This window comes from Geospiza fortis, unplaced genomic scaffold (assembly GCF_000277835.1).
Source record: "Geospiza fortis unplaced genomic scaffold, GeoFor_1.0 scaffold130, whole genome shotgun sequence".
In the NCBI taxonomy this organism is placed as follows: Eukaryota; Metazoa; Chordata; class Aves; order Passeriformes; family Thraupidae; genus Geospiza; species Geospiza fortis.
In genome coordinates, this window is record NW_005054300.1 from 7524814 (window position 1) to 7550550 (window position 25737).

Genomic DNA, 25737 nt, shown 5'->3' on the forward strand with positions numbered 1-25737 from the left:
CTAGCTTTGTAATGCCTCTGGAGCTGAAGTGCTCTCAAATCCACATCATCCTTGCCACAGGAGTGCCATAAGGTTCACTTTAAATAGTATGACAACTGCCCCTTCAAATGGAGATCAGCCTTCTGTTTGGGGGAGCAGCAAAGATCTGCAGATTAGCCTGAAGAACAGAACATGTCATTTATTGCAGCATTTGCCTCCTGTGCCTGAGTGAGGGTCATGTCTAACCTGGTTTAATGCTGAATGTGCAAAACTGGTGACCGGAAGATGGGATCACTGTGGTATCTGGAGAGTGCCACCACTTAGGTGTGGTGGCTCTTCTGTAGCTGAAGCATCTCAGATGATACTGGATGCCTGTTCTTAAGCAGCTGCATTGATGTCTGTGTCAGAAACATTTCTAATGGACTTTGTGTCAGTGTAAAAGGTGTTTCATAAAAGAAAAAATGGAGTGGAGTGCTGATCATAAGAACTTTGAATTGTTGCTCTCAGTTGTGTCTTTCTGATATACTTCAACAGAGACTAGAAAAATCTTGAATTTCTAAAGTGAGAGGAAGAAATTATTTACCTCTTTGAGCAAGGTAGTGCTTTGTGCTAGCTCACACAGCATGAGTTTATATCAAAGGTGTGTATGGTTGCTGTCCTGATGATGAGAGGTAGTTAACATGGGATTGGAGGATGACAGAAGGATCTGAACATTGTTTAAGAATTAAAAGTGAAGAACTTGGTATTTTTAAGTTCTGATTGCAGCAGAAGTAGTTTTAGAGGGATCTTTAATTTTTAGCATGCATTGGTATTTAAATTTTCATGATAATTTACAATTACTTTTCATAATAATTTATAAACATTTATTGTTTTAATATTTTTTTACCCCAAAGTATTCCTTGTGTTGCTGTTGTTTGCTTGTGTCTTCCATAGGCTTAGAACAATTTTTTTGATGGAGTTGACATATTTAATAAAATAATTAAAAATTTAATCTGCATTATAGAGCATCTCACTCTACCACCTTGCTTCACACTTCTGGGAATGATGTGAGGCATATGGTGCCCTGCTTACAGCACTGTCTAGCATGAGAAGCAGAGAACCACATGCCACTAGAAAACTTGGTTCACTTTGGCTTTAGTAACTTGTTTAGAGACTGCAAGTTTGTTCTGAAAATGAAAAACTTGTCAGAACTTAAGAAACTTTTTTTAAACTGCAGGTACTCAAAACTAATTTGTTTGGAATTTTTAGTGGGTTTTTTCATTCTTAATGAAACTCAGACTGAAAGCTTTAATTTGAAAAACAAACCAACTAGCACTACTGATTATAGACAACTTTTTCAGTGCTACCCTTCTAACTCATGCGGAATTCAGGCTCTGCCATACTCTGCTGTAGCAACACCAACACTCAATTTGAAAATCTTAATAGCTCCAAAATATTATCAGTTTGGGAATTTTACATCCTTCTGCGGGAGGAAGAGGGAATGATTAGTGTGACCAGGACTACTGTTAGTCAGATGTTGTTGGCTGTGTTTGCTAATCCTGTTTCCATGTATTTTGCTGGAGTTGAAAGCTGAAACCTTCCTGTAGTGATGTCAGACAAGTGAAAGATTTTTTTTGTTTGGTTTGCATTTGTGTGTAAGTTAAGCAGATTACAGTTTAAAATAACAAATTCCAAAGCAAGCACACTGTAGGTAAAAGAAAACTCCAAGAAAACAAGCTGTATTTTGCAGGTAATACAGCTTCAGAAAGTTGTGGGTTTTAGGAGTGAAGATGTAGTGTTGTAACTACGTCTGGAATTCAGGTTGAGTTTTTGAGGGTAGGCTGGCTTAGTGGTTTCCTCCTGTTTTGACTCATGAAGAGTTCTAGCTGGGGAAGTGGTCACAGTTACTCATTGTGCTTGACTTTGAGATAAAAAAAGATAATTTCATAATTAAAGGAGCGTGTGGTACTAAATGGCAAACTTGAGTATGGAGCACCAAAGTTTCATGGAGAGCAGAAGAATGAAAGGGGTCAGAACAGGCAAGGTGGAGCAAACAGTGATTCTTCTGAAAGCCACAGTGTTTTGTATTGAATAATAGTGACTGCTGCAAATCAGGTTGGGTTATTACTGTCAAAAGTACTGGAGAAAAAACACTGGCAACTAATGAGGTACCTGGTATGTTTCTCATGACTAGTTCGCTGTCAGAGATTCAGAAGTGTTGGATCTGTAAAGCTTTTTTTTCCTTGACTGTCTGATCACAGAAAACTGCTGGATTTCATATATCCGGGGTTTAATTTTTGTGACTTTAAAACAACTTTCTAACTAGTAAATCATAATAATTGAAACTCTAGTTTTATGTACAAAGATTGAAATAAGCTCAGCTATTTTAGTAGTAGGAAGAGAATTATTTCTAGGATGGCAGATAGCAGAATTGTGTCTAAAAAGTTATAATTATTTTAAATCTAGTGAATACTTGATCTAATACCTCCAGTTATGAGAGTATTTGGGTTTTGGTATTGCCTTGGCCTTGCACTGCAATTCCTATTGTATTGTGACCCATTGAGGTATACTCTGAATTAAGCACGTGCTAAAGAAAATACAAACTCCAGTGATGTTGGAAAGAGGTTTTGGTGTTTTTTTTTTTTCTTTTTACATTATTTGAACTAATGTCAAAGGCAATTTACATGAAATGTAATTAGTAGCAACAGACTAGCAGGGACAAGGCATTTGTTATTTCCTGTGTGTGCTCAAACCAAGGATGTGTGGTTATGAATACAGCTTGTTCAGGATACCTGTATCTTTATTCTGCCAGGCTGCTCTAGGTGAGCTTCACTGCTGTGTAAGGTCTGGTTTTGTGTTGTTGCAGTTCTTGGAGGAGTACTTTCCTGATAAGGCTGGAACGAACTATTTTAATTGTACTGTGTGAACAGGTTCTAGATTGATACTCAGTAATAACCTCATACTGCCCAATAACTAAAGCATAAACTTGGCACTCATTAGGGAGCTCTGATCAACCCACTGATAGTGAGGGAATAATGAATACTTGAAAGTCCAGTCATAGATTTGAGTATCTAGATGGTTATGTGAATGTATACATAAAGACAGACTTTATTTCTCATTCAGTAACTAAACAAGGAAGAAATGAATTGTTCTACAAATAGATGATTGGAGTCTTTCACTAAATACAGAGTTACTGTGGAAACAGATCTGCTGGTTAAATCCCTGTATTTTGAGGGAAGAGCAGAAGCATCAGATGACTTGCAAGCTGTAAACACAAGAGGTTTGGTTTTGTGTATTCAGGTAATTTAGGGGGAAAAGATGTGAAAAGTAAAAATTTCTCATCCTGGAGAGGCAGAGCTTGGTGTTGCAGATAACAGGCTGTGTTGTCAATAGAAGTGATAATGTGCAATAGGAGCAGCTGAGCCCTCTGCTTTTTCTATCAAATAGAATTTGATGATCACTCACAACATATTTATGTTTCAAGATTGAAAATGTTCTATCACAGAACAAAGACAGGAACAATTAATTTTTTTCTTGTAACTGAAGATTTTTTAAACTAGCCTTTCTTAGAGTTACTTTTTTTTGTTACCAAATTAAATGTGCATTTAAAACAGCTATGCTTAGTGTTAGAAAAATAGTACATTATTCACTCTGCCAACTGACAGTCTTCAGACAGACATCTCTTTGAGTTATATAAACTGAAAAATGTGGGGGAATATTAATAGAAATGGACAACTGAGCTATGAATAGCATAACTTTTTGGTTTTTGTCAATCACATTTAGGCTCGATCGTCTCTTTATTTTACTGGACACTGGTACAACACCTGTAACAAGAAAAGCAGCTGCACAGCAACTTGGGGAAGTAGTGAAACTGCATCCTCATGAACTGAATAATCTCTTATCTAAAGTAAGCATATGTTTTTCCTAGTACTTCAATGATGAGAATCAGACTAGTTTAAAGGGGTGTGCTTCTGTGGGAAGAAGAAAATGCATTGGGTTTTTCAAAAGTAAGAGAATGAGGAAAACTAGAGGCTGCTTCTGTGAAAGGTACTGTTCTGTCAGCTTCTGAAATGATTATGTGAGGTTTCACTTAGCATTCAATTTTGATATTCAGCATTTGCTGTAAGTTCAGAGCTTCTTCTATAAAGAGAAGCTCTACTGCCTTACAAAGGTTTCTGCACTTGCCTTTAAAGATTATTACTTGTGTGATAAAGCATTAAAAACTCAGAGGCTGCATATCTTTAAAAGGGCTGGAAATTGGGAAGAGTTTTTCATTAGCTTGAGACTTCAGTCTGACCAAGTCTAGTAAAACCACCAAAAATAGTCCATATCTGACAGGTGGAGATGGCTCAGTGACCTCAGTTCTGTTCTTATTGAACAGGTGCTGTCGCCACAATTGATGCTATCAACAGAATGGCCAAGGAATCATGAACATCAAACTGCTTTCAGAGAAAGAAATAGTTTTTCCAGATGTGTGACATAGTGATAAATTAGTTTAGAGGAGCATATATTGCTTCAAGTGACCCATGTTGTATCTCTTCTTGGGTTAAATTACTTCAGGGTTTTAAGGTCTGTTAATCAATTTTGAACACTTCCTTATAGAAAAAAAGACAGCAACAAACCAACCAACCAAAAAAATAAAAACGTGTCTCAAGCCTTGTTCAGTGCCTGAAGGAAATCAAGCTTCAGTTTAACTGATTGGGCTAAATCTTATAAAGTCTTAAGGTCTGGCTCTGACAAGTGTTCTGCTAAGCAGTGAGCAGTATAGAGAAGGCTGGTGGCATTTGTTGGTTTGGTTTTTTTGTCCTTTGTGGTTTTGTTCTGAATGTTATATTAATTCATAGCATTAAAGTAATTGTGTTTTAATAGACCATAACAGCTGATGGATTGTTTTGGAAGTACATTTTAAGCAAATACTTATTATTAATCTCTCCTTCAAGGTGTTAGTGTATTTAAGAAGCACGAATTGGGACACTCGTATTGCGGCTGGCCAGGCTGTCGAAGCAATAGTGAAAAATGTACCTGAGTGGAATCCAACTCCAAGATCAAAACAAGGTGCTCCTTAAATTCATTGTGTATATCTCGTTGTTCATCTTGTGGAAACTGTCTGTGATATGAGCCTTTTCAAGGCATCTGTGTCATTTGGGTTTTTTTATGAGGTAAACTTTCATTTACATGTAAGTTGTTTGGAGCAGGGTGCTAATAATGCCAAGGTCATGGATTAAGTCTCTGTATGGGCCACTCACTTAAGAGCTGCACTTGATGATCCTTCTGGGTCCCTTCCAACTCAGACTATTCTATGATTCTGTGAAGTAGGACTGTAAGTAAAGCTCTTTGGATTTAGATGCTCCTGATCAGTTGTACCTGACCTTTATTTCTTCCAGAATGCTTGTGCTTTGTACCCTCATAAAGCTTTTATAAAGAAAAGGAATAACTAGTAAAATGGTAATATGTTTAACCAATCAACTTTGTCATGATAGTTTGCAGAAACTCTTTTCTTCACTGTTCCCTTAATCTGAGCACCTTTCTGAGGAAGGTGAAATGGCAGTTTGCTCAAGTCTGTTCTGTTTCTTTTCATCTGAAATCATCATGTTAGGGATTTTAGTTTCCTTAATTGTTGAATTATGGATTAAGTGATGTTGTCCAAATCTGTTGGTACTGTCTGTGTTCACAGCTTTGTGGTACAGGTTCTGGAAATTCACCGACTTGTTTAAAAACAGATACACTCACTCCCTAAAACAGCAACAATGAAACTCACATCTGTTTGAGGTGATCTCATATTTGTTTCAGTTGGTGCCTCCCAGTTCTGTTGGCTTTGAATTTGACAAGCAAGTTCTGCATTTTCCTTGTCCATTGTCTTTATTTTTGTAAACCATCATATTTGTTCTCCTCCAACAACTTCTCTTCATATTGAAGGTTTGCATTCTCTTCAGTCTTTCCTCACAGGCTGCTTTGTCTTTTAGATAACTTTTTTTTCTCTGTGCTTTCTCTTACTTGTGTCCTCCTTGAGATGCACAGAACTCCACACAGTCTACCTACATCTCTAGAGTACTGAAATTTACACGTAGTGACAAAATTATGTGCTTTGTGCTGCTATCAGTGTTCTTCCTGGGGAGACCCAGTAGTTTGTTGTCTGCCCTGGCTTTCACTGCTCAGTAAACAGATGAATACAGAAAGCTGTCAGAAATGCCTCCAAGATTTTTATTGAATGCAGTGTTATGTAGGCATGATTTAGGTTACTCACTTTACACCTTGTATACTTATTTGCCCATTAGTCTGTTCTGAGAGTCCTCTTTGGATTCCTTAGTGCCATTGTGACTTTAGGCTACCCAAAAGAGTTTAGCGTCACCTGTGTGCTTGGAGAAGAGTGCATTAGTGAATGTCTTTTCCATCAATTAAAGGATTGGTGCCCCAGAGGACTCCAGAACTAATTTCTACCTTTCAGTTTGTAAAAGGATGTTCTCCCCAGCTCTGTGCTAACTTGGTTCTTTTGATTTATTCTTACATGTGAATCCTTGCCAAAAGCTTTTAAATGTATTATGTTCACTGGATGCCCTCTATCCGCCTGTGGCAGCTCTTTAAGGGCATTGATAATCAGGTTATTAAAAGGTGTTTTTTTCCAGAGCAGTTCTCTTTCCCAGTGAATAATATTTATCCATATACTTAATAAATTAGTTATAGGATCATAGAATAGTTTGAATTGGAAAAAACCTTAAAGATCATCTAGTTTCAACCTCTTCTACTGCAGGTGGGGACTTTGCTACTGTATACTCTATCTTACCACGGATACAAGTTCATTTCACTTGTCTAGTTCAAGGATTACTTCTAGCATGCCTTTTGTACATGGAAGTTGGTTAACCTGTTAGAGTACAGCACTCTTTTAAATGCATTGTCCAGTTCTGGTACATCTGCCTATTGGATTATTAAGGAAATTGAAAAGATAATTGTGTGTTTAAGAAAAAGGTACTGTTTGAGAAGAGCCCACAGCTAGGCATCAGCAGCCCTTTCTCTCACATCTATTTAGTCACTCTCTAGCTTCCCAACTTTGGATGCTTGGCTAGTAGGGACACACAGCAGTGTTGGTGTGCTTGTGATACTGTTTGTGAGCCCTGTGCAGTTCAAAACTGTAAGCTGGCCCTGTGTGTACAGAGAAGGCGTGGTGGTAGGTCAGTGTCCAAGATTTTAAAAAGCTAATTTTATCAAGGGAAAAACATTCTTTTTTTTTTTTTTTTTTCTCTTCAGGTACATTAAGTGACCTATTTCAATTTGTCTTTGTGAAAATGGAGCCTTTATACTTTGAATTAAAATGCTATATGTCTGATGATTCTTTTGAGGAGAGATATTATATCTTGTTTTTCCTTTATCTTCTGCCAGAATTTGGAACAAAAATTTCATCCTGTTGTCCTTAATATTATTTTTATTTCCTACCTAGAACCAGGCTCAGAAAGTCCTAATGAAGATTCACCTTCAACAGACCGGTTGCGTTTTGACAGATTTGATATCTGTCGGTTGTTAAAACATGGTGCATCTCTTCTTGGATCTGCTGGTGCAGAATTTGAAGTCCAAGATGATAAATCAGGTATCTATATTTTACTTGCAGGCAAGAAAACTTAGTGATTTGAAACAGTTTGTTGTGGCAGCATTATGAATCTAGCCATCCATGGGTTCTCAGAATGTCAGGAAATAATGGCAGAACCTATTCCCCAACATGTGGCTTGTATTTGCTTTCTCAAGTAACACTGTTTTTTAGGAGGGATATATTGTTTGTTTGGGTTTTGGCCATAACAGTATTACTGTGTGTACTATGGGGAAGAAGGGGTGGAAACCTGAAAAAGCATCAAAGATTTCTGTAGACTTTTAAAAACGGGGCAGGCACTTCACTGCCTGTTCTTCACCTGAACAGTGTTCCCACATACAGAAGTAGGATGTGGCTTATTTAAAAACTTGAAAGTTTTAAGTATAGAAAGACTGCATGAAAAATACTGTGATAAGACTGCTGAGGTTGGAAGATCAAATAGCAGTGCCTGTGTGATGTTTTTTGTTTCAAGTGACTTGTCTAACATTTCTCTGTAATTTTTTTAGCTAAGAGTTGTTTTGTCAGTGTAATGGCACTGAATTATTTTAATCTAAGCTATTTTTTTGCTGTTACAGTACTTCCCTGTTCTTAGTTCCAGGCCATCTACCAGTTTCTGCACCAAATTAAGTGATGCTATTGATAAGAATCTGACTGTGTAGCCCTGATTCCTTTGTTCCCTGTGTGTGATGGGTTCTGTGCAGGGTACTTAGAAGATCAGTAGCTCAGCAAGGAGCAGAACATGTGGCTGCTGAAACTTGAGCAGTGTCCTGTCTCTTCAGGCTGGTTGCTAATTTATTGCTTGCCATCTTTTAAGCTAGATTAATAAAGTGGTGTACAAGTTTCACCTCATCTAATGAAAGCCAACACTTCAGTTCAGAGAAGCCTGATATTTATTCCAATGTCACATGATTTCATCCTTGAAGTTTATGCGAAAATAAAAAATAAATACAATATCAAAAAATAAGAAAATGAAACAAAAATTCTTAGTTGCTGCTTTTTTTTATTCATGGGAAAATGTACAGTCTGCTTTCTCTTCTGTGTTCTGTAGCAACTTCCCTTTTCAAGTAAGTAGACAACATAAATGGACATAATGTAACTTAATCTTTAGAATTAGCAGCCTTTGGTAATTATTCCTGAGATGATGTTAGAAAGGAAAAATATTTTTTAAAGAATGGAAGTTGCTTGTATTTGCTTGTCCGTTAAATGCAGTTTAAAAAAAACTTACTGGTATACACAATATTAACTACTAGTTACTACTCAACCTGGTGTACACCCCAAAATTGTGTCTGTATTGGTCATCTACTTAAATTTGTGTTGGTAATTGAAAAAAAAATACCCACCACAACACCAACAAACAAAAACAACAAAAAAAAACCAACTCCTCCTGACTGGTGTCTGTACTGTGCACGTAAAGTGAAGTCTGACACCCCTACCAGCTACAAGTTTTGGGTTGCTTGGAGGTTTTATTCTGCCTGGATGCTAAAATCTTATATTTTTAATGCAATTGTAGGTGCTCCCAAAGCCTAGGTGTTCTATAGTTAGTGTTCAAACATCACACATTCTTGACGTGGCATCTGTTAATTTCCAAAATGAACCTTGCTTGATCACAGTTGCAGTGTTTGTGTAGTTACAGTAGCAGAAGAGGTCTTCCTGGGTATCAGTGTGATTTGTCTTAGAAGATTGCATTAGCCAAGTGCAATTTAATCCTGTAAATTTTGGCTTTGTTATGTACTTTGAGCAAGTCATCAGTAAAATATCCAGTTGTAAATCTGACACATCTTCTTTTAAAATCTCTTTTTAAGGTGAAATTGATCCTAAAGAGAGGATAGCACGACAGAGGAAACTGCTTCAAAAGAAACTTGGCTTAGATATGGGTGCTGCAATTGGAATGAATACTGAGGATCTGTTCAATGATGAAGATTTGGACTATTCTCCTTCTTCAGTTTTACTAGTAAACAAACAACCTGTAGGTAAAACCTTGGGCTATTTGACTGCAAGAAATAATACAGTGGGTTTGCTTTGTTTGAGCTTCTGTGGTTATAATATTTCTATTTTAAATAAGATGATTGGCATCTAATGTGGTGTGCTTTGGCTTCCTGAGTTTTTACATCCCTTAGTTGCTTGTTAGTATTATTTGATGTCAAACTGCTGAAATGTTTGAAATGGAGGATTGGGGAAGTTGAGAGCATTGTGGGTTTGAGAATTTTTCAGGACTTCCATCATAAGAAAAATTGACAATGAATGACTTTTCTTTCAGACTCTTCAGGCTGCTGAGTTAATTGACTCAGAATTTCGTGCTGGTATGAGCAGTAGACAAAAGAATAAAGCCAAAAGAATGGCTAAGCTATTTGCAAAGCAAAGATCCAGAGATGCAGTGGAAGCTAATGAGAAGAGGTATAATAGTGAACTGGTTTCCTTTTATTTCTGTTAAGCTGGGATTGTGATTTGATTTATCTGTTGAGAAACTTCCTACAGTCTTTGCATCTTAAATCTCTGATGTGATAATTGTGCTGATGGTGGAAAGTTTGCATGCAGTGCTTGTTCCCAGGAGAGCTTTGTTGAGGACCGAGCTTCAGAGGCATCTTGACGTAATGGGATGCTACAGCTGAAATGTGTGGTTATTAAATATGGCTTGAGAATAATGCATGAAAACAGGGGATTTTAAGAAAATGAACAACTGAAAGTTTAGGATACAGTTTTCTGATGTGTGCAGTGTTCTTCACTGTAGTTTATAGGGGCATATTATTGTATCTACTGTGTTCATAATGAGTGATGAACAAAATTCTTGATCTTATTTAGGAATTGCTGGGTTTCTTGGATAAATCTGAGACAGATTGGGAATTTGGGACAGCATTCTACTGTCTCCTCACTGCATTTTTTGATTTTACATACAAACTCAGCTAACTTGCATATTTCACAGAGCTAAGCCTCTTTGTTTTGTATTCTTGCCATACTTTATTGTATCTGAAGACATCAGTTGTAGATGTAATTACTTGCATTAAAGCATACCTCAAGTTCATAAGCATGTACTTGCTTCTTCTCAGCAATGATAGCACTGATGGGGAGCCAGAAGAAAAAAGAAGAAAAGTTGCAAATGTTGTCATCAACCAGCCTGCCACAGATTCAAAAACATTGGTAGAAAATGCTCAGGAAGAGGTATGATGTATTGTTCTGTTGTTAGTAGGAGAGATCATTCAGTTTTTCAGCAGAGTAATTTGAAATAAAATTCCTTCATGTGTCCAAATTCTGTAGTCCATTTAGCATTCAGGGAAGTGGAATGAAGAATGTCATGGCCAGCTCACTTTTATACATAATGAAGCAAGTGAGCTTCTAACTGTTTTCCAGCATTGAGGAAGAAAACACATTTAATCCTTTGGTAGCAGTTTGTGACCCAAATTAACACGAGTAGGTGGCTACAGGTGTCAGACCTGGGTATTAAACTGCAAAACTGTGCTAAACACTTACATGGCAGGATTACAGTGAGCCACAAATAATTTGATCTAAATGCTTATTTAATCTTTATTTAATCTTTGCTGTACTTTAATTAGGCTTAATTTAGAATTAGATTCTATCTTTAATAGTTGAAGATTAAAACAATTACCTTAGTCTTGGAAAAAAACTGCATTTGTTTCAACAGACTGAAAAGCTAAAAATTAAGAAATGCTAAACCAGAATATAAATGATGCATAGAAGTTTATTTGAGAAGACTTCATCTAGATAAGTCTGTATCCTTCAAAAATAGCTTTCCAGACATAGTTCAGTAATTAAAATTTTATTTGCATAAAAAATGGTTGGAAAATTAATCTGAAATATTAATAACTACAGGCTGAATAGCTACTGGTTTTCAGCTGTCTTTCAGTTGGTAGCAAAAACTCCTTTCCACAGCCATATCAGTTTCCTTCTAGAAAATTTTGGGATAGTGGATATGGTTTGGTTTTCAAAAAGTAGAATGTATTTGGAAGAGGATGCTGTTTATTGCTGGATTCATTGACCCAATTTCATTAGTGTAGTGCGTTTTCAAACTGAGACTTACCTGTTACGCTCCTTAAAGGCAAAATTCATACATTTAAAGGATCACTGGATAGAATAAGAAACTCTGCTTAATTTTCTTCTTTAGCATGATTTCTAAAGGCAAGCTGAATTCCAGAACATCAAAATTAATTCCCATAGAGAAGAGGTTACTATCTTAACAGAAACTTCATAAACTTCTTAAGAGATCTAGTGCTAATCAGTGAAGTTTCTGAGCTGAGGAAGAAGATTGTTTTTTCTGTTCTGTCCAGTAAGGAAGAAAAGTACTTAAGCTTTTGGAGTTTTTTGTATGCCATTAAAGTATGCACAGACAGCAATATAAGAAGTGTTCATGATTATAAGAAGTGTTCTCTTTTTTAATCTCATACTTAATAATTTTTTATGGATTTAGGCAAATGAATGGCCTCTGGAAAGCTTTTGTGAAGAGGTGTGCAATGATCTCTTTAACCCTTCTTGGGAGGTAAGACACATGCACTGTTTAAGGTGGAGCTAAAAGTTTTTTAAAAAGGGCTTCAACAGAAATGCAAACATTGTATGTGTAGAACTTAAGGGAATTTTGCCAGATATCAAAACTTAAATCATTTATGCATACAGATTACATAGCCAAGACAAATTTGCTTGTAGCAAACTTAAGTGTTTTTTAGACTAATTTAAAGGGGAATGGAAAACATGTGTAATGCATACTTGTGGAGAATGAGAAAGATATGAAAAGCAATCATTATATAAGTGAGAATTATGGGAGTGTTGAAATTCAAGCAAAATAAAATCACATCAGTCTATGGTTAAAAAGATTAAGCAATTAAACTTGGATTCATCAAGACTTTGAGGAATATTATGTGAATCTGTTGCTGGCAACAGTAGTATGTTTGTGTAATGCTAGGCTAGTAGAAAATGAAGGGGAATCAATCCTTTAGTAACTACAAAAGCTATATGTTTGGTTGCCTAGACCATTTATTTTCAAGATTCAAAATGGTTCTACTCACCTTTTTATTCAGTCCTTATATGATTTCCCACAAACTTTGGTAGAAATTTCAGGTAAAAATATGAAGTAGGTGATAATGATCTAACTTCCTTGTGCAGAAGGTGATCATAACTGTTGTCAACTAACTTCATTTTCTTGAGTTGATCTTGTGAAGGGTTAAATATTAACAGCAACTCTAACATCCTTATGTGTATCTGTAGCACGGTCTCGGTGGTGTCAGTACAGCAGAGCCAGCTTGCTCTCAAACTTGGAAACAGAGATAGATCATATGCAGCCAGCACAATTATTTTGGTCCCAGAAAAAGAATCATTATATTTGTGTGGCACATCACTGCATCTGAGCTAAAAGCCTCACCTTATTTGAAAGCAGGCTGTTTGCAGTTGAAGGCCAGGTCCACTTGTCTTCTGGTATGTAGATGTTCTCATAGCTTTCTTAGTACATTTATATAAGGCACATATATCTTAATAGGGGAAGGAGATCAATACAGAATCATTGTTACAGTATGTTCTGGGTGCAAAACAGGCTAACCTGCCTCAAAATATATGTTTAAAGCGGCTCTTTGGCAGCATCTTGCAATGTCTAGAGGTCACCTGGGTGACTGCTTCAGACTGCCTGCCATGCTTACAGGCAGGTGAAGTCAGGCAGGATGAATCCTACTACTGGTATTGCCTTTATACATTTGTGTCTTGCTGGTTTGTATTTGCAGAAGCTGAGACATTAGCTATCAAAGTCTCCTTCTTTTGACATTTAAAACCTAGCTCATGGGCTATCTTGGACCAAATAAATTGATGATTTATGAACAATTAGGATTTTAAGACTAGACTCTGTTTTTTTATTGGCTTGCTTATAGCTTTAACCAGCAGGCACTGAGGTGTACCTAGGGGACATACATGTTTGCATTTCATAGAAGATATTCTGGTGAAGGGAGGAGCTACCAAGTACTCAGTTCTAGTTGTTACTGCCATGAAATGAAATGCAACAATTTTCTGCCAGCAACAAGCATGTATCTGAACTGTTCTTAAAAAAAAAGTGTTAATTCTCTTCCAGCTTATGTAATGGCCTCTCAATGAGAACCCAGTTCAAAACTCTGCTTTTGCAACTTTGCATATCTGTTCAGTGAGTTTTCCTTGAGAAGCCAATTGCTGGTCCAGTTAGGTATCAAAAATACCAGAAAGAGGTGTGTCTTTAGCACATCTTTCTACTGGTCTTTTCTTATTTCCAGAACTCTTCCTAGTGTGTTCAACTGTTCAAGTTTGGTGAGAGCATGCAAGTGCCTATAATTTGCTTTCCCATATTGCCAGTTCACTTATTTCTAAAATCCAGTCAAGCAAGGCAGGTTTGTAAGTTATGCGGAATAGTAATTCCCAGAAATTTGTTTTGCAGACTCCAGAATACTCAGTGAGGATCCAAACTCTGTTTAAGCAATACAGAGAGTAATAGAAAATATTAAACATGAAGTGCTTGCAGCTGTAATAATACTGATTTGCTTTCTCTTCTAAACTTAATAAAAACAGTAATATCTTCAAACTTCTCTTTGACAACTAGTGCCATATAGCATAGTGAGATAAAAGTAAATGAATGTTGGCTATGTTGCTGCAAATGTCATAATGTGTTAGAAAATAGAAGCAGTTCTTAATTGCTTCTGTTCATAAGCTGGCAAATACCTGGGGAAAAGGAGGCTGATTTTTGGACAGGTGAATATTTCAATAGGTGATTTGATCTAATAATTCCCACAAGTCTAAGTAGTCCTAGTTCTGCAGCTCTTGAAACATCTCTGTTAAGAATACAGTAGTATTATTTCAATTTTCCAGCATGGGTTTTGCCTTCTGTCCCCTAATATTTTAAAACTGACTTTTTGCTTCACTTTCTTAGGTTCGACATGGTGCAGGTACTGGACTGAGAGAGATACTTAAAGCTCATGGTAAAAGTGGTGGTAAAATGGGAGATAGCTCTTTAGAGGAGGTAAGCTTCCAGTCATAGACTTAATATTTTACTTAAGTTTAGAAAAGAGACTTCTTAAAATACTTTGCAATAGGTGTGTGATGTGGCGGAATATAAAGACTTTTCTGCTCAGAATCATCTGGATGACATCACTGTGTGCACTGATAAAACATTGTTTTTTAAAGGCTTATGCAGAACCCAATACTACTGTACATTAATATGTTAGTTGTGTATAAAGTTATTAAACATTACCTTCCATATTCGAATATAGTGTTTTCAAGTCCTGATAAGACTGTACTGAAACAAAATTGACAAGTTGATTGTGTTACTCTGGTAGTGTCTCAGACCATTTAACTCTACTTGCTTAAATAGTAAGAGGACTCTATCAACCTGCTCTCTTTATTATGAGAAAAGGGATTAAAATAGTCTTCTTAAAAGGAGAATAATTTTTAAAAAATATCCTGACAATAATAGCTTGTTTACAAATAGTGAATTTCATCCAGATTGCTACTGACTCCCTTGCTGTAGAAGCAGTTGGAAGAGCATGTGGCTTAGAGTGTTGAAGAATGAGATTTAAATCAGTGTACTTCAGGATACTTTGTAAATAAAGAAAGCAAAAACTTCTCTCTCTCCTTGCTTCCCTGTAGAGTAGTATTTGTTCCATGGAGATGGCTGGGTGGGTAATAATAACACAATCTGCAATAATAAAATACTTTAAACAATTTCTTAACTATTTATGGAAAGTATGTGTACTCCAGCTAGCTTCAAAACCTGCTATGTATGCCCTCCTCACTGGCAGGGCATGAGACATTCAGAAGTCTCTGACTTAGGTCAGCATAATGTAGCAGCAACCAAAACTTCAGTGCGGTATCACCATTATTCTTACACTGACTCCAGAACACAGCACTGTACCAGCTACTGAGAAGAAAACCCAACTCTGTCCCAGCTGAAAGCAGGACACTAGCCTTTGATAACAGTACTGTTTTTAGAGAAGAAAACATCCAGGTTATGATGTTTGTAATAATCCAGGGGAGTTGAATTAGTGCTGACTACTTGGCCTGGACTGTCTCTGCAAGAGAACTGTATTGAGTCAATGTGAACATTTGTTGTCATGTCTTTTACAGATTTTAGCTAAAGTAAGCATGTCAGAAATGCTTTATGAATCAAAGTGTTCAACTTTTCTCTTCTTACAGATGATTCAGCAGCATCAGGAGTGGCTAGAAGACTTGGTTATTAGACTTCTTTGTGTGTTTGCGCTAGACAGATTTGGAGACTTTGTTTCAGATGAAGTAAGTTTAAGTTACCTTTGCATGAACAGGTAGATCAGGCTTCTGCAGGAGATAACACTGCAGCAGCTTGGCTGTGCCTTGTGTAGTGCTGCTGCATGTGCCTGTTAGAACTGCTCAGAGATGCTTATTAAAAGGTAGCTGGTACATGAGCTTCACCTTGTTTGTATAGCAGTTTGGTCACCTCTCTTAAAGTCAAATTTCATGCAGAAGTATCTGTTTTATTGTTTACTTTTTCCTAGGTGGTGGCACCAGTACGTGAGACTTGTGCTCAGACTTTGGGAGTAGTATTGAAACACATGAATGAAACTGGTGTTCATAAAACTGTGGATGTTCTCCTGAAGCTGCTTACACAGGAACAGTGGGAAGTGAGACACGGTGGTCTCCTAGGAATAAAGTATGCATTGGCAGTACGTCAGGTAATAACCCACATGACAAATTGTAGAGAGCTTGGGATCAAAAATCTCTGCTCAAAGTAGAGGATGTGGATGAACAGTAACTAGGTGTGATAAAGCAAGATTGCTTGCAGTGCAGTCCTGTGGGTTGAGATGTGTGACTGCACTTCTGTATGCATGCTGCAAGTATATAGTGCAAGCTGTGCTTGCAGAACCATTAGAAATAGGGGATATGCCTGCCTGGTCTTGGTGATATTCTCATATGGGAGGTAACAGAGCAGAGTCTTGCAAGAAGTTTAGGCTATCTGTGGTAGTATTCTGCAGACACTGAGCTTTGTTTATACCAAAACTGAGCTGATTTACAGTTCATTAAATGTATAAACTATGTTTGATTTCATTAATGGTAGCTTAAAATACTTAGATTACAATGTTGGACTTGTACCACCCCTTTGAAACAATCAGGTTCATTCACACACACAGAGTACATCTTAGTTGATTGTATCTTTGTAAGCTTTTTGAGTTTAAAAATCCTTCTGATCTTTTTGGCAGGACATGATCAACACTTTATTGCCTAAAGTGTTGCCTGCAATAATTGAAGGTCTGCAAGATCTGGATGATGATGTCCGAGCTGTTGCTGCAGCATCTTTAGTACCAGTAGTGGAAAGCCTGGTCCAACTTCAGTCTCAGAAGGTGACTGAACTGTTTTAAGTTCACTTTTGGTCTAAGTGAAAAAAAAAAATAATACTTAGAGGAACACTTCTTTTGTTGGGTTTTTTTTTTTTAATGATAAACCTCCTCTGCTTATTTGTGTAGGTGCCTTTTATTCTTAATACCTTGTGGGATGCACTTCTGGAGTTGGATGACTTGACAGCTTCCACAAACAGTATCATGATCCTTCTTTCATCCCTTCTGACTTACCCTCAGGTCCGCAAATGCAGGTAACTTTTCAGTTAGTTTTTCTTCAGTATTACAGGTCTGAGTGTCCACTTAATGTCAAATTGGAATTACCAGTTTCTTTCAAATCATGTACCAAGGACATGATTAATGTAACTCAGTATTTTATTTCTCCTCTGGTTTTTCCATGAAGTGAAGGTTACAACAGTGCTTCTATTTTGATGACGTTAGTGAAATGCAACAAAGGAATTAAGAAGTATACTAGACATGGTTTATATGTGGCTTTTTCCCCCCTTTCTGCCTCTGTCCATTTATCTTGGGTGTTTTAGTAAGGGATATTTGTTCCATTCACATGGTGGTCCTGCCCACAAACATCTTGTTAACAAGGAACAGACAAACTCCAGACGAGACCAAACTGTGTATATTAAAACTCATTCGTGAGCCTGTAGAACTTTGCTATTGGAACAGTTCTGAAATAAGCTACAAACATAAATTCACATCAAGAGAACAACCAGTAGTTCTGTGAGTGGTTGATGACACTGCCTAGTTGCTGTCTCTTTGGGACTCTGACAAATTAAAGGAGCTGCATCTTAGTATGTTAAAATTTTCATAGTACATGTGGTAAACTCACAGTATCTGCACTTAAGGTAGATACTACACACATTTGATTTTTCTCCTGTATGATTAGCACTGCTGAAGCTGGTGGTTGTCCAAATCTAAAATAAAGTATGAAGTTTTGTTACTAATGCAGTCTTTAATTCAGCATGTACTACTTGCTTCAGCTGATATGCCAGTTCATGCAAAAAAGATGCAAGCTTGTTTTAAATTATTGGTAACGTCATAACTGCCCAACAGCAACTTCAGAACAGAAACAGCCCCTCCTTTTTTCTAAACAGTTGAACAAAGCCTTATGTATAATCTGGGAAAAAAACATGGTAAAAATACATGCTTAAATTGACTAGTTCTCTATAGCAGTTTTAAAAACCCAAACCAGTATTCCCTGAAAAAGGATACCAACTCAAACTATTTTAAATGTATAAGCTGTAGTAATTTAATCCTTCACTTAAAATCCCCAAGTGTATGCAATACTGTCTTTTCTTAAAGCTTTCTTTTGGGTAAAATGAGAATAAACAAAATGAACTTAGCTCTGTGTGTATGTTTTTATCCCTGACACTGCCTCTCCCTCTCCTGTAGTATTCAGCAATCCCTGACAGTTTTGGTCCCACGTGTGTGGCCGTTCTTGCACCACACGATATCTTCTGTGCGAAAAGCAGCACTGGAAACATTATTCACACTGTTGTCTACCCAAGACCAGGTAAGAATTAGAGTTATTAATGTCTTATTGTGATGCATATTGGAATATACTTGGTCTTATGATTTCCTTGTTTCAGAGTTCTTCAACATGGCTGACTCCAATTCTGCAAGACATGTTGAGGCACATATTTCAGTTTTGTATCTTGGAAAGCAACCAAGAAATTCTGGATCTTATTCACAAGGTATTTGCATGACTTCTTCTGGATATAGTGCTTGTGTATCCCACTCTTTCAAATCCTCTGTACTTTTGTGCAGATGAAAAATAGTGTGCTAATGTTAAATACTTCGATGCTTTGCTGTAGAGCAAATGAGAAAGAGTTCCTGCAGTTTCTCAGCATGTGTATGATCTTATTAGACCAGGTACAAATTTGTCATGATTTCTACTGTGATTCTTTCCCAAGGTGTGGCTGGAACTGTTAAACAAGGCATCCGTACAGTATGTTGTTGCAGCTGCTTGTCCATGGATGGGAGCCTGGCTTTGCTTAATGATGCAGCCATCTCATTTGCCCATTGACTTAAACATGTTGCTAGAAGTAAAAACCAGGTCCAAAGTAAGTGAAATATGGTCTCACTGACTGTTCTGAGGAAAGTATGAAATTGCTTAGCTGTATATAAAACACATTCTAAGGATGTTAGAGGGGAGTGGTGGTGCCTTTCAATAGTTCTAAATGTAAACTGTCTTACAAGCTTCAGTTCTGTAGAGCAAAAGGGTTCTTTTCAGGTTATCCATGAAGAATTAAGTTCTGCTGTGTAGTGTTCTCTATGTAGATACTCAAGAAGTCCTCATTTACATGGCTCTAGAGACATCTGTTTGCAGGACTGAGTTAAATCCAGAAGCACTGTGTTGTTTCTGAAAAGATGCTGAGAGAGGTTTTCTTTTTCCTCTGTGTGTTTATCAGCTGTATGTCAAGTATTAACCTTAATATTATAGTGCAAGAACGTGGCATACATTTAACTAGACTACAGAATGATGACGACAGGGATGATTTAAAATTATTGACTGCTTTAAGAAATCTGTTACCCAAGAAGTGTTCTGTCTTAGTCCAACTTTTTCATGGTGTGGTGATTATTTGTGTTGTTATGGAATATGAATTTATCTTTTCATTACAAACACCCTTTCAACCTTTTCTTTATTCCACAGGAAAAAGCAGGTGCTAAACTGCGTCAAGGTCAAACCCAGAACAAGGAAGTGATTCAGGAATACATTGCTGGGGCAGACAGCATTGCAGAAGATCCAGCAACCAGGGACTATGTTGTCATGCGTGCTCGGATGATGGCAGCAAAGTCAGTTTACTGGAAATATGAAAAAAATACTTAAAAGCAATGTGTTTTTTTCATAAAATATAGTGGTTTTGCCAAAATCTAATTATCATTTTTACATCTTCACGTTGAATCATTGATTGCAGAGTAATTATAACATTGAAGTGACTGTTCTTTTTCATCTTGTCAGGTTGCTGGGAGCACTTTGTTGCTGCATTTGTGACCCAGGTGTAAATACTGTTACTCAAGAAATAAAGCCAGCTGAATCATTAGCTCAGCTACTGCTCTTCCACTTGAATTCTAAATCTGCCTTGCAGAGGATTAGCGTTGCGTTAGTAATCTGTGAGTGGGCAGCCTTGCAAAAGGTAGGATGTTTCTGCAGCAAAAATATATTTTACTTACTATCTCAATCCACTGCTTGTTGTGTGGTACTTAGCTTGAAATAAGATTTCAGTAGGTAAGCTAAAATGGTGTTTATACATCTAAATACCAAAATCTTGATCGTTAGACAGTGGAGGAATACAGGACTCAGTAGATAAATGCCAGCTGTCAGAACTATGAATCAGTAAATATGCTCACATTTTTTCTACAAATAAATCTATTCTCAAGATGCCTTTATCTAAGGTCAGTGATTCCTTTTAAGATGACTGTCTTTTATCTGCTCACTATCATTTCTAGTGGCAGACTTTTTGTTCCTAATCCTTTATCTTTAATATTCTGGCTTATGAATGTTAATTGTCCCTCTGGAAACTGGATTTTTGTAGCTAGATTGAGCTGCCCAAGACTGAACAAAGAAACTGTGATTATTCAGAAATGCAAATTGTGTTTTTCTGTTACAGGAGTGTACAACTGTGGCTATTTGTGTTCAACCTCGTTTACTTGGGGTCCTTTCTGAGCATCTCTATTACGATGAAATTGCCGTTCCTTTTACACGAATGCAAAATGAATGTAAACAACTCATCTCATTACTAGCTGATTCTCACATTGACATTGGAAACAGAGTAAACTGCAGTGTATTTACAATAGATCAAGCTAATGAGCTGGTAAGTAGAGGCATGCCCGCCTTTCCTCCAAATCTGTTCTTGTCTTGAAATACACCTTCAGCATAATTATTACACAGACAGTAACTTGCAGAAATAATGTGGTGACCTTTGCATATCTCATGAAAAAGAATGTATAAAGATTCTTACTGTTTCCCCTGAGGTGTGTTTACAGTCTGACAAAAATCAAGTGCAATGCAAGGTACATACTTAATGGGAGAATAAAACTGAGTGTTCTGATCTCAGCTGTGGATTCACTATTGAAATCTACACACAAGTAAATGAAGCAGGCTTCAAAACCATTGTCAGAAGACTTGTAAACAGACTATGTAAATTCTAGACCTCCTCCCCCCTTGCCCCTGACCTTTTAATCTGCTTGTAATCTTTTTCCAGTGAAAGATTTAAGTAACAATAGTCAACCATTTATGAGTGGGGACGGGTATGGAAGGTTCTGCAACTACTTTGTTGTGTTTTTTTCTTAGATTTTTATCCCAGTCTCTTTCCTCAAAAGAAAATCAGCTGAGAAGCAATTTGTTCGTGCACAGAACCTTGCACATCCTTTCTGGATTGTTGTATTCACATTCTGCTTTGCTAATCTGTCACATGCCTAAATATTTCCAGAATATCTGGGTAGAACAGGGAGAAATGGGACAATCTAAATTTGCAGGAGTATGTAAACTGCTCTTGTAGCTTTGGGAATTTAGACTTGAAATGTCTATGATATACCTGATTTTTCTCTTTGATCTGCAGTTGAGGATTCCCAGAAATACATTTTGGAGCATTTCCTGTTATTTACTGGGAAAATGGAGGTGGTGATATGTGGTCAAGTGACTCATGTTGTGCCATGCAGATATCCTGGTTTATAGTCAATGAAACAGATTTGCAATTCCTTTTTTTCCTTTCTCTTAGGTGACTTCTGTTTTCAATGACGTGACATCATCCTTTACTTTGAATCCTAAAGTTCTGCAACAGTTGGACAGTAAAAGGCAACAAGTCCAAATGACTGTTACAGAAACAAATCAGGAATGGCAAGTGTTGCATCTACGAGTCCATACCTTTGCTGCATGTGCAGTTGTGAACTTGCAGCAGCTTCCAGAAAAACTAAATCCTGTTATAAAACCCTTAATGGAAGCTATCAAAAAAGAAGAGAATACACTCATACAAAACTATGTGGCTTCATGTATAGCAAAGTTACTTCAGCAGTGTACAACCAGGTCTCCTTGTCCCAACTCAAAGATTATAAAAAATCTTTGCAACTCCCTGTGTGTGGATCCACATCTGACCCCACTGGCAGCATGTCCTGCACAGCCTCAGAGTAGCCATGAAAACTCAAAAGGTAGGACATCTAAGACTGCCAGGATTCTTAATATGTCTGTGCTTATTTCTGAGCTGATGAAATGAGTATTTGAATGAGGATTGTTTTCACTGATTTTTAAAATGCCAGCATCTGAGTATTTATTAATAGTGATTTCATTTAGATATTTTAAACTGTGTGCAACTAATGTGTATGGTTTTATATCTATATATCTATATATATGTGTAAAATACTTTAATTCTAGTTTCCAGGTATGGACTCTTGTTTGGTTAATATCTACTTCTGATGACATTTCACTTACAGATGTTATTGAGTAAAAATGGAAATTAAAGCAGCCTGTCAAAAATGTGTGGCTGGTGTTGCATTCCATAGGCTAGTCATAAGATAAAAAGATGAGGACAGTGTTCAAAATTAATAAAATAATCCTATGCATGCAATGGTCATGATTTTTTTTAAATGACTGTCCATTATTGAAAATGTATGGATTGAATGAACCCAGATTAACCCAATTAAGATCTTAATACTCTTAAACATTCTAACCTCCTTTAAGATTTGATCATTGTACGTTTTACTCCTTAATGAATGTGTCTTCCTTTATCTCAGAGTAGAATAACATTCACATCTGATTGAGAATGAAGCTCTCTAGTATAAATGGAAACATCAACAAATGCAAAGATACTGATGGCATCTTTTATTGTATCATGACAGAAGTATTGAATTGTTTTAAAGGACACAGAACATAAATTGGTTGGAACTTTAGAACATAATGTGCTCATGTGTTCACAGGTAACATACATGTTACCTGTGCTTCTTCCTGAATTATAATTTCTGGCAGTTTGCACACTTAACTTCTCATTCAGAGTCTGTAATGTGGTCCTAGCACAGTAGCTCTTTGTACTGAAGCTCCATCGTCCTCAAGGGTGGAAAAAATTATGGGTTTTTTAAAGCACAATCAGCAGATGACTTGTAGGTAGCTCTCACTTCCCCCTATGTGTTAAACTACAGCTTAAAGTGTTGTCAGCTGTTCTCCCTTTTCTTTTAGGGCCCAACTCTGATAAAGATGGGATGCAGCACACAGTTACTAAGCACAGGGGAATAATTACACTGTACAGACATCAGAAAGCTGCTTTTGCCATCACAAGTCGGCGAGGTCCTACTCCAAAAGCTCCAAAAGCCCCTATTGCAGATCTCCCCACAGGCAGCAGTGGAAGCATTCCTACAGAACTTGATGAGGTACATTTCAAAAGCTTGAATTTGCAACTTCACATCCACCCCTCCTTTCCATTGCTTTGAATTCACTGGAGTTGATACCTTTGTAGTAGGGATGGCAGGGGTTTTGCATCACAAAACAGGAAGTTTTGTGATGCAAGCAGCTTATGTTTGATGTTTTAAATGTTTGTCATTAAGAACATTAATAACTCCTGAAATGTTGTATTTACTATAGAATATGAATATCAATATAAGTTCATGGAGATGGATTTCCACAATGGGTGGAACAAACACAAGAGGACACAGACTGTGTCCTGCCCATGTTAGTGTTGGTCCATTTCAATGCCTGGTGGATGCTCCTGAAGCATTAAAACCAGCAATTGAAATATGATTGTGTAAAACAGCATGTTTGTGTGACTTCTATACTTGGTGTCCAAAACTCTTCCCTTTTATTAATTTCAAACTTCAGCATGTTTTAATGAGGTTCTAGGCAGGACTGTGAACTCCTAAACAGTGTTGTGGATTTTATTCTTAATTATTGTTTTTTATTAATTCTGCTTGCCAGAGAGCAAGAGAAGGGGGATAAATAACAAATCAAGTATTGAAAGTTTTCTAATATAGTACTGTTCTTGTTATCACTGTATTGGCCGTATCTGAGGTTCTGGAACCAGAACCACTTGGAAACATCTTGTTGAAATGGACCGATACCAGCAAAGGCCAAATCTCAAATTTATAGACTTTAAATAATTGGCTGTGAAAAAAAATTTGGTTTTTACATGTGTATAAAGAATAAAGGAATTAACTCGGGGAAAAAAATCTGTTGGTGAATGTGTTGTAGGTAGGTGTAAACACAATCAGAATTTAATTGCTATGTAATGAGAGGTCACCCTTGACAATAATTGTTATTAAATGTATCTAACCTTGCTACTTTGAATTGTTTAATTCTAGGCTCAGAAACCTTATGTTGTACAGAGAAGAGGAGCTGAATTTGCCTTATCTACTATAGCTAAACATTTTGGTGCTGAAATGGCAACGGGATTGCCACATCTCTGGGATGCTATGGTTGGTTCGTTAAGGAACAACATTCACATAAATAATTTTGGTAATTGCACTTCTGATTTAAGCTGGGGAAGGGTGGCAGGCTGGAGTCAGTATGTCAGTCTGAAACTGAGCACCTTTTCTGTTTTTACCAGACCGAAAGCTGTTACTGGAAAAGGGAGATGCTCCTGCCCAGGAGCTGGTGAATTCCTTGCAGGTTTTTGAAACAACAGCAGCTTCAATGGACACTCAGCTACATCCTCTGGTAATCAGCTTTTGCATGAAACACTTCAGTCTCTTTATTGCTAGTGGTTTAAGTCTTTATTTTTCTGTTTTAGATGCTTTTCTGATTTTGCTCAAATGGTATTTTAGTCACTCTAAACTAGCCTGCCTGTTCTCCAAGTCCTCTGTCCTAGTCTTGATAAACTGAAGGCATAGCCTCCAGCAGTCAAGATGTGTAATTTTAAAGCTTTTTTTTTCCCCCTGTATTCTGTAGGATATTAAATTCTGTCATTTATGCAGGTCGTAGAATAAACCACAAAAGCAAACAGCTACCTAAAAGTTTAGCCCTGGCCTACCCTTTCTTGGATGAGATCCCAAACAATATTGTGTCCAATGTTTGAGTTATGATAGTATTTATGTTGTTGTGTTACACTGGAATCAGCATCTCTGCTCTGCTTTATTCTAACTCTGTATTTCCTAAACCTGGAGAACAGACTGGTAATATGATGCCTTCTGTTTGTTATGAAAGTACAGATAAAAATGTGGTTATGTAGCACTGAGTGGCTAACTGAAAGACTTTTTTAATACATACATTTTATATATATACACATAAATGTGGTATGTAGTTATTGTGTAAGTTGGTTTTGGTGGTACTAATAATGTATGTAGTTTAAAAAAAAATTGTAGAAAGTCAAAGAGGCTGAACTTGGTTCATCAAAGCTAGTATTTAGGGACTTTCACACTAGGAAAAACCTGACCATCTGTTTAGGTATCCAATACAAAGGCATATCTGCTGCACTGATTAAAAGGAAGACACATACACACACCAAGGACACAGATGTATACCCTGCTGGGGAGATGCACATTTCCTTCTGGGTGTCCTCCTTGTCACACAGAATTATTGAGATTCTCAACATGAGTAATTAATTTGCCTAAATACAAAAGGAATGGGTCTAGGACAAATTTGCTAGCTGGAAGGAATTCTTAAATCTATGTACCTGTACTTAAGAAATAAGTCTTTTTTCTTTAATAAAAAGTTCTGGATATTTAGTACTATATTTTCAGCATGAAACACTTCCTTGCTAACTAAGGGCTTAATTTTGTCTGTACTGGGGAGTAATACATGTTCAAAGTTCAAATTGCCTTTTTCTTCTGAAATAATTTTTTAGTTTTAAACAATTATATCTTACGAAGGAGCTGTTTTAAGCATTCTTAAATGACTTTAAAAGACTCAGTAGTTTTAATTTTTTTATATAATTGATATTAACCTTTACTCCC

General features: G+C 36.9%; 1 protein-coding gene across 1 annotated transcript in view; it reads left to right on the top strand.

The window, feature by feature from the left end:
- The first annotated feature begins 264 nt into the window (after positions 1-264).
- Positions 265-25737, top strand: part of BTAF1 (B-TFIID TATA-box binding protein associated factor 1) — a 36713-nt gene continuing 11240 nt past the window's right edge. Inside the window, exons 1-23 of the mRNA XM_005417370.2 lie at positions 265-278; positions 3742-3865; positions 4899-5013; positions 7391-7537; positions 9337-9500; positions 9792-9928; positions 10579-10690; positions 11955-12023; positions 14418-14507; positions 15680-15775; positions 16015-16191; positions 16717-16857; positions 16981-17105; positions 18256-18376; positions 18453-18557; positions 18777-18926; positions 19517-19659; positions 19826-20000; positions 20475-20678; positions 21585-22011; positions 23033-23223; positions 24148-24301; positions 24393-24502. Of these exons, the coding sequence (XP_005417427.1) occupies positions 265-278; positions 3742-3865; positions 4899-5013; positions 7391-7537; positions 9337-9500; positions 9792-9928; positions 10579-10690; positions 11955-12023; positions 14418-14507; positions 15680-15775; positions 16015-16191; positions 16717-16857; positions 16981-17105; positions 18256-18376; positions 18453-18557; positions 18777-18926; positions 19517-19659; positions 19826-20000; positions 20475-20678; positions 21585-22011; positions 23033-23223; positions 24148-24301; positions 24393-24502 (3291 nt within the window). The remainder of the gene's footprint in view (positions 279-3741; positions 3866-4898; positions 5014-7390; positions 7538-9336; positions 9501-9791; positions 9929-10578; positions 10691-11954; positions 12024-14417; positions 14508-15679; positions 15776-16014; positions 16192-16716; positions 16858-16980; positions 17106-18255; positions 18377-18452; positions 18558-18776; positions 18927-19516; positions 19660-19825; positions 20001-20474; positions 20679-21584; positions 22012-23032; positions 23224-24147; positions 24302-24392; positions 24503-25737) is intronic.